The sequence below is a fragment of the Pituophis catenifer genome, unplaced genomic scaffold (genome assembly GCF_029215685.1).
Source record: "Pituophis catenifer annectens isolate HBS135680 unplaced genomic scaffold, rPitCat1.0.hap2 SCAF_7, whole genome shotgun sequence".
Classification (NCBI taxonomy): domain Eukaryota; kingdom Metazoa; phylum Chordata; class Lepidosauria; order Squamata; family Colubridae; genus Pituophis; species Pituophis catenifer.
Window position 1 is genome coordinate 88896301 of NW_027256887.1, and position 14158 is coordinate 88910458.

The 14158-nt window shown below is 41.4% G+C and overlaps 1 protein-coding gene across 1 annotated transcript; it reads left to right on the forward strand.

Moving 5' to 3' along the window:
• The first annotated feature begins 233 nt into the window (after positions 1-233).
• Positions 234-8471, forward strand: LOC139319804 (C-type lectin lectoxin-Thr1-like). The gene is made up of 5 exons (XM_070947842.1): positions 234-297; positions 2233-2327; positions 3343-3489; positions 7265-7373; positions 8401-8471. The coding sequence occupies exons 1-5, from the start codon at positions 234-236 to the stop codon at positions 8469-8471; spliced, it is 486 nt and encodes a 161-aa protein (XP_070803943.1).
• The last annotated feature ends 5687 nt before the right edge of the window (positions 8472-14158 follow it).

The window sequence follows — 14158 nt, forward strand, 5'->3', positions numbered from 1 at the left end:
GAGGGGGCCGTTTCCCAGGTTTCAATCACTTCCCTGGCTGTTTCTGTGCCTGCTCGCCCAACAGTCTTGACTCAGGAGGGGATAAACAGCCAGAAAGACTAGGAGTCGATGAGATCCCATCCTCCTCCTAGAATTTATCCAATCTCCTTCTGAAATCAACACAGCTGGAGGACATCAATACATCTGGTAACAGCAGCTCCTTGAGTTAGCTTGCTCTTTCTTTTCCCTTCCAGATGGGGTTTGCCTCTTTTCGTGTGCCCTTCTTGGGCTTCCTGGTGGCCTCTTTCTTCATACAAGGTAGGTCTTTGTTGATGCAAAAAAATACTGAAGAAGGGCAGAGAAGAGCCACAAAGATGGTATGAGGTCTGGAGGCTAAATTCTATGATGAAAGACTAAGAGAATTAGATATGTATAGTCTAGCAAAGAGGACTACGAGTGACATGATAACAGCCTTCCAGTTCTTGAGGGGTTGTTACAGAAAAGAGGAAGTTGACTTATTCTACAAAGCATAGAAGGCAGAAGAAGAACCAATGGGTGAAAACTCATAAAAAGTTTCTTGACGGTGGGAACAATTAATAAATGAATAGTTTGCCTCCTGGAGTTGTGGATGCTCCATCACTGGAGGTTTTCAAAAATAGTTTACTTTATTTTATTGTCATTGCACCTCATACAATGAAATTAAATGCCATCTTCAGTGTACATTATATCTATAAAAATAAAACACAAACATACATCCTTCACATTCTATACAATTCAATTAAAAACCAGATATTGCATTAATATTGCACTATACAGTAGAATTCAATATAGTTACTGCCCTGGGATAGAAGCTGTTTTTCAACCTATTTGTCCTTGTTTTTATTATCCTGTAACATCTGCCAGATGGTAATAGTTCAAAAAAAGAGTGCCCAGGATGAGATGGATCTTTAAGAATGAACTTTCTTAAGGCAGCAGGAGCTATAAAGCTCTTCCAAAGAGGGGAGAGGGCAACCAATGATCCTCTGGGCAATGACGTTGACCCTCTGGAGTGCTATCCTATCTGCCACTGTGCCATTGGCAAACCATAGACAGGTACAGTAAGTTAAAACACTCTCTATGGTGCAGCGGTAGAAGGTCACCAGCAGTTTTCCATTCAGTTGTTGTTTCCTGAGAAGTCTCAGATAGTATAATCTCTGCTGGGCCCTTTTGACCAGGGCTGCAATGTGAGTGCCTCAGCTCAGGTTCTCTTTTATGAAAACACCCATATACAGGACAACCATTTGATTGGGATGCTATAAAGTGTCCTACCTTGAACACAAGATTGGACTAGAAAACCTCCGATGTCCCTTCCAGCCCTAGGATTCTCTGATGGACAATTCAAAAAATGGTTGTAGTTCCAGCCATACTAATTGGGGAGAAAATGCCCCGTCATGGCAGGAAAATATAAAGATTGCCATCACAAAATGGAATGTAAGCTAAGCTCTCTCCTCAGATCTTCAAGTATTGAGATGACGAAGGTCAGGAAAAGCTCTAGAGGCAATGTTATTCACCCTGGACAAATTGTGGGGTTCACAGGAATGGGAGTCAGAGCCAGAATGTGGGCCCAACCATGCAATCAAAGCCATATTCTGGCAGATATGTGTTGTGACATTATGTGGGTTAAAGGAACCCCAAATTAACCAAAGGGTTTGGGCACCAACATTCAGCTAAGCACAAACAACATTTACACACCATTCAAGAGAGACAATCAGAAAGCCAAAAAGGAGACAAAAAACCCCAAATACTCCCTTGCCAGCAATCAACAACAGGTAAACAAAGATTAACCAAGATTAATAGTAGACCAACAATGAATTAGTAAACAATGGGTCAAGGAATTTGTGAAACCGAAGAGCAGAAAATCCACCCAACCATCCATTGGTATTTAAGCAAAGGGTGTCCTGAGACCCTTCCCAGCCCATTGGTCCAGATATCGGTCCTTGTTGAGTTGCTCTTCTCTTTTCTTCTTCTGACCCTGTTACTTGAGGGGAGGCTGCCCCCACCTGTCTTCCCAGCCTCTCGCCGTACTTTGCACCCCATCCACGTCCTGGCTTCCCTCCAGCTGGGCACCGTCCTGCCCTTATTTCTAGGGTGTCTCTTTTCTTCCCCTTTTTCAAGTCCCTTCTCCTCCCCCTCTTTTCAGTTTGAATCTATGGGTTCAGGGTGGGTGACCCCCATCTCCTCCTCTTTGACAACGCCTTCTCTTTCCACCAACAGGCCTGGAAGCAGTATCTTGTCCCCTGAACTGGTTTCTTTATGAGCAGCATTGCTACGGATTTTTCGAGAATAAACTGAGCTGGAACGATGCAGAGGTAAGAGGAGCCCCATCCACCTCCATGTTTGGATGTCCGGTTCCAGCTCAGACTATTGGATTGCTTTCTGAGCATAATGCTTTCCTGTGGGAATGGAGGGAGGGAGGGAGGGAGGGAGGATGGATGGAAGGGAAGGTGGGAGGGAGGAGTGAGCAGAGTTGTCCAAAGATTATGGTAAAAAATAAGGCAATTTGGTGGCCACAATAATGCGATCATGGTTGAAATGAGGGGTCTTGGTGCTCTCTGAGCTTGGTTATTTTCCTGCATCGCTCAAACTAGGTAATATCATCGGCAACAAGCTCTGAGACCACCAAGGACCCCTCATATAGTTAAGCCTCAGTATAGAAAAGCATAGCTTAGGGTTGTCTAATGGTAGGACTGAGGAGCAATGAAAGTAACATCATAGGGGCACAGCAGAGAAAGGATGTTGCCAGACGAAGCTTCTACTGTGAGGGAAACAAATTACTGGAGGAATTTTGTTTCAAAACAGAAACAAAAAAGGAATGTGCTAAGTGAGGCAACCTTGAAGTCCTCAGTTCTCTATGGTTTATCTTTTCCAGCATAACTGATATGTTTCTCTTTATTAAGACTCTTTCTTGAGGATAGTAACAGTAGATGGGAAGGGAAGTAGCTAGGTATTTGCTGATTACGCATATTTATGCAGTTTAAAATACAGAATCACAGAGTTAGAAGGGATAAATACTGCAGTGAGCCTGGGTGATTGCTTTTTAGGTCCTGCTTTTGATTCCATGCTATAGATTTTAGATGTCGTGAAGACAGGCGCTGGGTGATGGAGTTGGGGAATCAGGAAGGACAAGGATAGACTGGTGGAACTGAGGGAGGGCTCTAAAGCAAGGGTCACCAAACTGACGACACTCCGCCATGCTGACTGGGGAATTCTGGAAGTTGAAGTCCACAAGTCTTAAAGTGGCCAGGTTTGAAGATCCTGGTCTAAAGGACAGGGTCAGCATCTAAAGCAGGAAGCCCAAACCTGTGTCTGCTTGGTGTCTCCCAGACAGAATGCAGTTCCCATGGCAAACATGCCCACCTTGCTTCCATCCTCAGCGAACGGGAAATGAACAGCATAGCTTCTGCTATACTCACTAATTACGGAGAGGCATATAGAACCTGGATTGGAATGTACAAAGTCAGGGGCGGGAAGGTGAGTAGACGTTTGGGAGAAAAGGGAGCGAGTGGTATATCTGAAGACAATGAAAAGCTTGGGGGGAGGGAGGGGGGAAGTGACAAGAATAGGCCAATCTGTCAATGGATTTACACGGCACAATTCCATAAGGACTTAACAACAGCATGATAGCAATCCTAGTATGTGGGGGGTTCCTTGGAGAGCCTTCAACACATTCAGTTTTGGATCTCAGTGCAACTTTGGGATCTTAAGAAGTTGACCATGGCTATGTTACACACAGTCTAGATTGAGCCCGGAATGGACAAAGGGACAGATCCCAATTCTCTCTAAATGACACGTTTCTTCAGATCTGAGCAATAGTGTCCTTTTGGTACTCTCACAAGGCTGGCTAGGAACCACGTAGAATAAGTAAGGAAACACAAGCTGATTGCTCAAGAGTAGATAAACAGAGGAATTACAAAAATATCTGTATCGTTTCCCCTCATCAGTGAGTATAAGCATTTTTAACAAACTCTGTCACAATTCCAAACTCCCTCATAGTCTTTGCATACCCAGGGCACCCGTGTCCCAATTCACACAGTTCAACATAGGAACTTTCATTAACATCACCTGTGTTTGGATGCTGATCAACAGCTATGACTGGAAAGAAGGCCCTTAAGTGAAGTGGGATCTTTTGGAGGTATTTCCAGACCTCTGTGGCTTTCTCTTCTATGTCTCTTCCTTTCGGGGAGATCTCTTAAGACGTTTTGAGTGAGATCCATTTGGAAAATGGAAACATGCAACTTTCTAGTGATGATTAAATTATGATAATCATGCTTCTAGCCCTGAACTAACTTGATCCAAGATCTATCTAAGTGTCATGGAGGGCTCATGTCTCGCAGAAAATGGAAATGGAAATAATTGGCCCATTGAAGAACCAAAAAACAGCTTTGAATCTGCCCTTTATTACCTACTGTACGAAGCTCCAAAAACCAATGGCTACCATACTTAGTTAATAGAATAACACAGTTGGCAGAGATCTTGGAGGTCTTCTAGTCTGAACCCCTGTTCAACCATGAGACCCTATACCCGTGATGGCGAACCTATGGCACACGAGCCACAGGTGGCACGCAGAGCCATATCAGTGGGCACGCGAGCTCAGCTCCACCAGCTGATTTTCGGGCCTTCCGGGCCAAGCGGAAGTTGGCAAACAGGCTGTTTTCGGCCTCTGGAGGGCCTTCGGGAGGTGGGGAAGGCCGTTTTCGCCCTCCCCAGGCTCCTAGAAAGGCTCTGGAGCCTGGAAAGAGTGAAAAATGGGCCTCCTGGGCCCACCGTGCCATCACATGCCAAAAGTGGGGAAAGCACGGGGGGGGGTTTCGCACGCACATGCGGGGGGGGGCACATCGAATTATGGGTATGGGTACGCGCGCGCATGACCACTCCGAGCTCCCCCCCCCACTTTTGGCACGTGATAGCAAAAAGGTTAGCCATCACTGCGGTATACCATTTTAGTCAAATGATTGTCCAGTTTCTTCTTAAAATCCTCCAGTGATGAAGCATCCAGAACTTTGTAGGCAATCCGTTCCACTACTTAATTGTTCTCACTGTTAGGAAGTTTCTCCTTAATTCCAGATTGCTTCTTTCTTTGATTAGTTTCCATCTGGTGCTTCTTGTCTTGCCTTCGGGAGCTTTGGAGAATAGGTTGGCCCCATCTTCTTTGTGACAGCCCCTCAAATACTGCTATCATGTCACCCCAGTCCTTCTTTTCTCTAGGCTGACCATACCCAATTCCTGTAACCGTTTTTCATATATTTTTATCTCCATGCCTTTAATCATCTGTTGCTCTTCTTTGCACTTTTTCCAGTCTCAACATCTTTTTTGTAATGTGGTAACCCAAACTGAATGTAGGATTCCAGATGAGATCTGACTAAAGGATGGTCCGTCTCACAGTTATTGTTTTTGAACCATAATTTGTACTTCTACCTTTGGGGTTCTTTTGCCTAGGTGTAAATCTTTGCTTTTCTCCACATTAAAATTCATTTTGTTGGATAGGGCCCATTATTCAAGTCTGTCAAGATCTTTTTGGATCCTGTGCTTCTCTTCTGGATGTTGGATATTCCTGCCAACTTAGTGACATCTGTAAAACTGATGAGTTCTCCTTCTATTCCCTCATTTAAATCATTTATGAAAATACTGAAAAGTACTGAGCATAAGATGGAATCACTGCTTTCTTCTTTCCATGTGGATATGGTACCATTAAAGACTACTCATTGAGTAAGGTTTGTCAGCCAGATACAAATCCATCTGGGGGTGATGCTGTCTATCCCACATTTTTCTAGCTTTCCAAGAAGTAGGTTGTGGTCTACTTTGTCAAATGCCTTACTGAAGTCTAAATATACCATGTTCAGAGCATTTTGCTGCTCTGCTAATTTAGTCAAAGAATAAAATAAGATTGATTTGGCATGACATGTTTTTAACAAACCCATGCTGGCTTCTAGTTATAACTTTGTTTCTTAATGTTTGGAGATCTGTTTTCTTCTTATTTTTTCCAGTGTCTTCCCAGATATTGATCCTCGGCTGATTGATCTGTAATTTCTTGGATCTGTTTTTTTCCTTTCTCGAAGATGGGAACCACATCAGCTCTTTTTCAATCCACTGGTAGTTTCCCAGTGCTCCAGAATTTTTGAAAGATATGGTACAATGGTTCTGAAATAACAATAAGACAGCAGCTTCAGAACTGTGGGATATAATCAATCAGATTCTTGAGTCTTTACTTTACTGAGTTTATCTTTGCAGATTCGGGCTACCTGCTGATATTCTGCCTTAGTTATGTGTCCCTCTTTACATTTTTTGTACTGTCCCTTTTAACATTCAGTTTATTGAAGAGATATTCATGTAACCATGCTGGTTTCTTCTTGGATTTTTTTTTTTCTTTTTCAGTGGTATTGTCCTGGACTGGACTTATATTTTTCAGTTTTCCTGAAACTCTGTATGCATGTAATCACCTGAGCCTGAATTTATTCTCTCATGTTTTAGAACAGAATGTAGAATATAGAACCCTAGGGATAGAAGGGATCTCAGGTCTTCTAGTACAACCTCCTGCTCAAAGTAGAAGCCCTATCAATTGGTTGAAGCCCAGTAGAAGCCCAGTCAATTGGTTGTTCAGTCTATTTTTGAAAGCCTCCAGCGATGGAGTACACACAGCTTCTGGAGGCAAGCCGTTCTATTGATTCATTGTTCTGTCAGAAAATTTCACACTAGGGTGGATTACTTTTTGATAATCTTCCACCCATTACTACTTGTCCTACCTAGAGGTGCTTTGAAGAATAGTCACCTCTGCTCTGTGGCAGTCCCCCGAATATTGGAAGACTGCTATCACATCACCCCATTCCTTCTCTTCGTTAGATAGACATACTCAGTTCCTGCAAGTGATCATCATGTTTCAGCCTCCCACCCTCTAATCTTTCTAGCTCTTCTCTGCACTCTTTTCAGAGTCTCAACATTTTTTTTTGTATCATGGTGGCCAGAACTGGATTCTAAGTATTCTAATTGTGGCCCCACTAGTGCAGTGTTAAGCAATGCTATCAACCTTTTCTGATCTTGAGCCTATCTTGGTGTTTTATTTATTTATTTTTGGGGGGGTAGCTGAAGCGCACTGCTGGCTTATACTTAACCTGTTGTCCCCTAGGACAACTTGATCCCTCTTACATTTGACCCTACGGCTGTTAAGAAGTACATTTGAGAACAAATATCCTCTTTTCTGCAAGATTCAGAAAAACACTTGGGGAGATGACACTGCTTTCTCTCCCTACAGATACGAATGAGATGGGTAGACGCATCCGTGGCAGATTACATGCCTTGGGCACAAAATCAACCTTCTAACTGCCAAGAGAGGCAGAATTGTGTCGAGTTATATTCCAACGGTAAGGAGATTTTTTGTTCTAGTATATCAGACTTCTCAAGCATGAGTTCTCCAGATGTGTGAAAAAGTACAACCTTCCAATCTTCCACAGCCAATATGCATGAAGTTTATTGCACAAATCCAGTTAAGACCTTAATTGACTGAGCAAAAAAAGCTCACCCAGCCACAATGGGATGCAGAGATACGTTTTTCCTACTTTTATCATCTAGCTTACTTTTACTTTACCCCCTCTTCCAAGTCCTGACCCTGGAGAGTTCAATATTCCCAACAGCATCACGACTGAAGTGATGGCGTTGTTTTTTAGGTGTGAGAAGGGAAACTCATAAAACCTGTATTGAGGCCTTGAAAGAAGCTGAACCCAGTTAAGCTCAATGAAGCTCATTGATGATCTCAATTCCAAGATCATCAGAATGGGACATATTCATTTTGCCCTTGGTGTAATGCCACCTATTGTCCTTCCTCACTCCTTTCTCTGAAGATCTCAACAACACTCGTGTCATGGCTGCTCTTTTGCTAAGCTGCATGTTGCAAGCTGACAGCCTGTCATCAGTAACTGGAGGGCAGGAACGCAGGGATGGAACTCAGAGGAATAGAAACCAAGCAGTGCCATCCCGTGAGATGCATCAGCTGTCTCAGGTTGTTAAGCAAATCTGGCTTCCCCATTTCCTTTTCTTGTCAGAAGGTTACAAAAAGGATCACATGACCTCAGGACACTGCAAGTCATAAATATATGCCAGTAGTCACATGTCCAAATTTTGTTAACTTGATCATAAGAGTACTGCAACAGTCATGTCAAACCAGTCATAAATCAATGTTTTTCAGTGCTGTTGTAATTTTGAACGGTCGCTAAATGAATGGTTGTAAGTTAAGAACTACCTGTAAACTATAATGGCAAAGGTATATGTTTAAATGTTCCTATCCAAAAAAGTTAATCCTTTTGTGACAAAATATTGTCTTCTTAGATACAAATTATAAGATTGTTACAAAAATTGCAACAAAAGTCTAATCAATTATTTGATTTCTTCTAGACTATAAAGTATGGAATGACCAGTTTTGTGAGATGAAACTGGCTTATCTGTGCAAGATGGCTGTGTACTAAATACAGCTGGAAGCACCTTGAAGGTTGGAAGCCAGAATCTCCCTGGCTACTACAACATCAGCCTGCTGACCCACAGAACAAGATTGTGCATCAGACTTTCTTTTCCATGTGGTGTCACTAATCAATAAACTCTAATCCAAGGGCAGATGATGCTTTTAAATTTTTCTCTTGTGTGTTTTCATTCATTGAGAGGACTCCTGGTAGTCATTCCCCACCCCCCCACCCCCAATCAACCAAATCAAAAATTAACTAATCTAGGCAGCACCGATGATGTTCCCTACTTGGGTGGATATGGGAGATATATGGCACTCCAACATAAAAAACATATCTGAAACCACCAAACAGTTCATTAGAACCATGCGGCAACACCATGGCACACAAACCAATTAAAGTTCTCTAAAATATCTTAAATAAACCAAAAGACTCAGAAGGGGAAAAAAAATCAGGAGTCATTTGCAATATACAGAATAAGGACTATAACAGCTGCTGTCTAGGACAGATAGGAGAAAACTAGCACAGCACATTGATGAACGCCAACTAGCAGTCAGAAGACCCAGTGAAAACTTCTTCATCTCATAACACATCGACAGTAACAACCACAATTTCAGCTGGGAAACTAAAATGCAAGAGAATTCCATAAATCCTGGCACGTAGACAATTTAGCCATCCACCATGCACATAAAGATAAACACATTTACACACAGTTCAAAGGAGACAATAAAAAGTTAAGGAGACAAAAAGACCAGAACACACCCTCTCCAGCAGCCAATAACTAGATAAGCAGGGATTAACACAAGACAAAGAATCAAGTGGTAAAACAACACCCTTAAGGTATTACCAAGGAGAAAAATATACCATCAATATTGGCAGGGCAAGCTATTGCATAGGGAGCAAAGTCCACTCCCTTTTAGAACTGGTGATGTTCCCTAGATGGGTCATGAAATATCTCCAAGAAAACAATCAAGCTCAGAGCACCAAGAACCCTACAATCAACCCTGAGCTACAAATATTTTTTTTACTATCTGAGCTTGGTTGTGGGGTCTTTGGTGCTCTCTAATCTGAATTATTTGCTTGCAGTCTACAAAGAGCCAACAATACCGCATCAGATTTTTTAGGGATGAACAGGTGAAAGAAACAATGATAATGTGGGCAAAAAATTTTGGATATACCATAGAATTAGATAAATGGCAAAAGCTTTGGGATAGAAATTATAAATTAACAATGGCAACTACCTACAAGGAAAACTTCTATAAAATTTTATAAGTGGCATTTGCCACCAGCAAGACTAGCAAAAATGTTTAAAAATATGTCCGCAAAATGTTGGAAATGTAACCAAATATCAGGTTCCTACCACATGTGGTGGACTTGTCCAAAAGCAAAAAAAATCTGCACGAAAATACATACATGGTTAGAGAAAATGATAAAACAACACATAGATTTAAAACCAGAAATATTTTTGTTAAGTATATTACCAGAAAATTATAATAAAGGAACTACATATTTAATAATACATATGTCAATGGCAGCGAGAATTGTATTTGCACAACATAGGAAAAATGAAGACATACCTACAGATGAAAGCATAATTAGAAAAATATTAGACTATGCAGAGATGGATAAATTAATATTAAATATAACGGATAAGGAAGAAACAGAATACTTTAAAACATCAAATATATTATAATAATATGTAAAATATTAAATTACATTTTAATTTCATCATAAAGCTTTTGAATAAAAAAATGTCCATTATTTTGTGAAAAAAAATAGTGAACATGTGAAAAAAGTGGACTGTCCGCTCAAATAGTGGACACCTGGCAACATCATAAATAAGCAATTAATAGTATTTTAATTATGGTTGTTTTTATTATTATTATTACTCTCAGTATATATTAATACTTTGTATGAACAAATGGATCCAGACAATACACTGCTCATTAAGCATTTGTGTATTTTAATGAATTAAAAAAAATAAAATCAGTGTACATGAGGAGAATAAAATACATTCTAAGGGTACAAATAAGCAATCAGGAAACAACCAATATCAATATGAATCGTAAGGATGCAAGCAACGAAGCTACAGTCAGGCAATTTTTTATTTTAACCCCTTTTAAAACCGCTTACCTGCAGGTGGAAAAGGAGACAAAGAGAGAGAGAAATCTCTCCCTCCTCTGAGGTAAAAAGACTCGCGCCAGAAAATGGAGGCAGGGTCTTGGCAGGCTTTTTAGCTGTCCGTTTCACTGCCTGTAGAGGGCAGTCTACATTCTAGTCTACAGGCAGTGAAACGGACAGCTAAAAAGCCTGCCAAGACCCCGCCTCCTCCATTTTCTGCACAACTATCTATCTATCTATCTATTCTAATTAATCCTATCTATTTATCTATTCTAATTAATCCTACTTATCATCTATCTATCTATCTATCTATCTATCTATCTATCTATCTATCTATCTATCTATCTATCTATCTATCACGTATAACATAACAGACATAAGTGTAAAGATGATTATGAATACAGGGTAATTTAGGGTCAGAGAAAAGGGACTCTCAGCCCTGACTAGGTATTTTTTTTTACCTCAGGGGAGAGAGAATTTTTTCTCTCTCCTTGCTGGCTTCGTCAAACAAAATTTTACGAATTCAAACCCACAAAATAAAGAAAATAAAAACGTGACAGGGACGATAGGCAAGGAATTTATTTGTTTGTTTATTCATCCATTCATTCATTTCACTAATTCATAATTTTTGACAAGTAAAATTAATGACGGTAATTATGGTAATTAATTTTACTTGTCAAAAATTAATTAATTAATTAATTTTACTTGTCAAAAATTACAAATTCAACCCACAAAATAAGAAAATCAAAATGTGAAAGGGACGATAGCCAAGGAATTTTAAAAAGCAATTTAAAAAAATCACAGTCTGTATTGAAATCAGCCCATTAAGTCTTCCATGTGTTTAGTTTTGTCTTATTCAACTCCAGCCAGAAAATTGGTGCATGATGCCCTCCTGGAGGAGACAACATTTTCTCCCTTAACGAAACGTCTGAAGGAGAAAATAGGGATGGAGCCCATCAAATCTTTGGCGGCTTCTTTCCAAAGGAACTTTTCCAAGGATCAGGAAACAGGCAGGACTCTTGGAGAGTCGTGAAAGGGAGCACAGAAGAGTAACAAAGATGGTTAGGGGACTGGAGGCTGAATTGGCCATGGCTAGTCTAGTGAAAAGAAGGACTAGGGGCTACACCATAGCAGTGTTACAACAAGAGGGGGGTCAGACTATTCTACAAAGCATCGGAAGGCAGGACAAGAAGCAATGGATGGAAACTTATCAAAAAGACATCCAACCTAGAACTAAAGAGAAATTTCCTGACAGTGACAGCAATTAACCAGTAGAACGACTTGTCTCCAGAAGTTATGGGTGCTGCATCACTGGAGGTTTTCAAGAACAGATGGGACAACCGTTTGTCTGAAATGGCACAGTGTCTGCTGCTTCAGCAGAGGGTTGGGCTAGAAGCCCTCCAAGGTCCCTCTCAACTCTGTTATTCTATTAAAGAAGCAGCTTGACAACCAGTGATCAAAAGTGCCCTTCCAAAGTGAGACGAAAGCATTTGAGCAGTAGAGATGCTGAAGACATGAAGTTCTTTCAGATGAAACTAATTTCTTTAGGAAATTCATACCACAGTACAAAAGATTGGAGGCTTCCTTCTGCCGACTGAATCATGGAGTTATTTCTTCCTGAAATAAAACTACTGAACAAGACAAGTCATAGATATAATGGCTGATATTCTTGGTCAATTGATCAGCAATGAACTGAAGAGGAGATATTGCTGTGATTTGGGACAGTCTGTCCTAACCAGATGCTCGTGATGTGCATTGGGACTGCACCCCCATATTTCCCATCCTTTCTCCCTGCAGCTAGCAATGCTGGGAGTCCCCATCCCAATGCCTTGGGACGACACAGGTTCGAAGGCTGATGCGGTATCATAAAGATGATTGAGACTTGGGACTTGGGAGGCAGAGAGTAGATGGGGGCGGGGCCAGTCAGAATTTTTACGACTGGTTCTCCGAACTACTCAAAATTTCCGCTACCGGTTCTCCAGAACTAGGCAGAACCTGCTGAAACCCACTTCTGGTCTGCACTTGAGAGTAGGATTGGACTAGAAGACCTCCAGTGTCCCTTCCAGTTCTAGGATTCTTTGTTTCAAAGTCTCCTTTTTCCAAAATGGTCACTTTGGGTCTGTCATAGAGGGGTTTAAAATGCTCTGATCTGGCTTTCTCCATGATGTTATATCAACCTCCTGTCCATTAACATGTCTGCACAAAGTTTGTTCTTTCCTCACACCAGCCTCCTTTTCCTACCATAGATTAAAACACTCCTCCTAGATATCTATCTTGCTCTCAAGAAGATTTTTGTCAACTCTTTGGGATCTGCTGGTGCATGTTTTCCTCTTTCCAGCATGTATTTCCCATTGCCTGGATCACTGCTCAGCCGTGGCATTTCCACATAAAAAATGATCTTGATGTGCTTCTGGCTTCAGTAGATATTTGTCCTTGTAGTGCCTGTTTGTCACAATTACACACTGCTCCCAAACCCACTCATAAATAAATGGTTCAGAAAGAACCAGCATTGTACCCAGAAGGAGCAAAGGCTCACAATTCTCCTGACAGCATACAAAGACTGAGCTGTAAGTAGCCTCCATCCGAAAGCAGTCTCTAGGATATGTCAGAGGGGACCCACCAATTGATAGAGGGGACACATCTGGCTGGTCCATAGCATTTAATAACGAGATGCTAACCACAGGTTTCTTTTTTTAAAGGCAGCTAAACCAGTGCAAGTCAAGGTATTACAGGTGGGGGATTGACTTGCTCAGGTTCTCATGAAGTTCTCCTCATGTGTGGCTTTTTATGTTTCTGCAATTTACCAAAAGGCCAACGAAAGAAAAAACTGTTCCTCAGGGACCTCTAGATTTCTTTTTCATTATCTAAAAACAGAAAGATGGAAGGACAGAGTGGAGTCCATCCAGGCCACCATTCTATGTCCCACAGAGGTCAACCCAGGAGTCTTTAGGCAATTCAGTAGCAAGAAGAGGGTGGCAAGCTGTTGGACAGTTGAGGATGCTACTATAATTTATTGATATTCAAATGAAGGTGAATCTATGTATTCCAGGAGAATGCTGCAGGAACTAATTTGGGTCAGTCACCAGGACCAGAGGTTTTGCCTTCTGAGCTTTTGGACTTGTGCTGGAGCCCATCTTCAGGGAACTTCTCTCTAGCAGAGGGTGGGCTCTGAGTTGTTCTGTTTGTGGTATTTATATGGTGCATATTGTATGTGGCTTGTTAGATGTTGATTGGGGTATTGATGGCTGGCTATTAAGTCATTAGCTGAAGTTTGTGCTGCCAAGCCCTCGCCTCCCAAGTATTTAACCAACTGGTGGTAAATCAGCACTCTTGTTGACTGAGGAGGGGGCCGTTTCCCAGGTTTCAATCACTTCCCTGGCTGTTTCTGTGCCTGCTCATCCAACAGTCTTGACTCAGGAGGGGATAAACAGCCAGAAAGACTAGGAGTCGATGAGATCCCATCCTCCTCCTAGAATTTATCCAATCTCCTTCTGAAATCAACACAGCTGGAGGACATCAATACATCTGATAACAGCAGCTCCTTGAGTTAGCTTGCTCTTTCTTTTCCCTTCCAG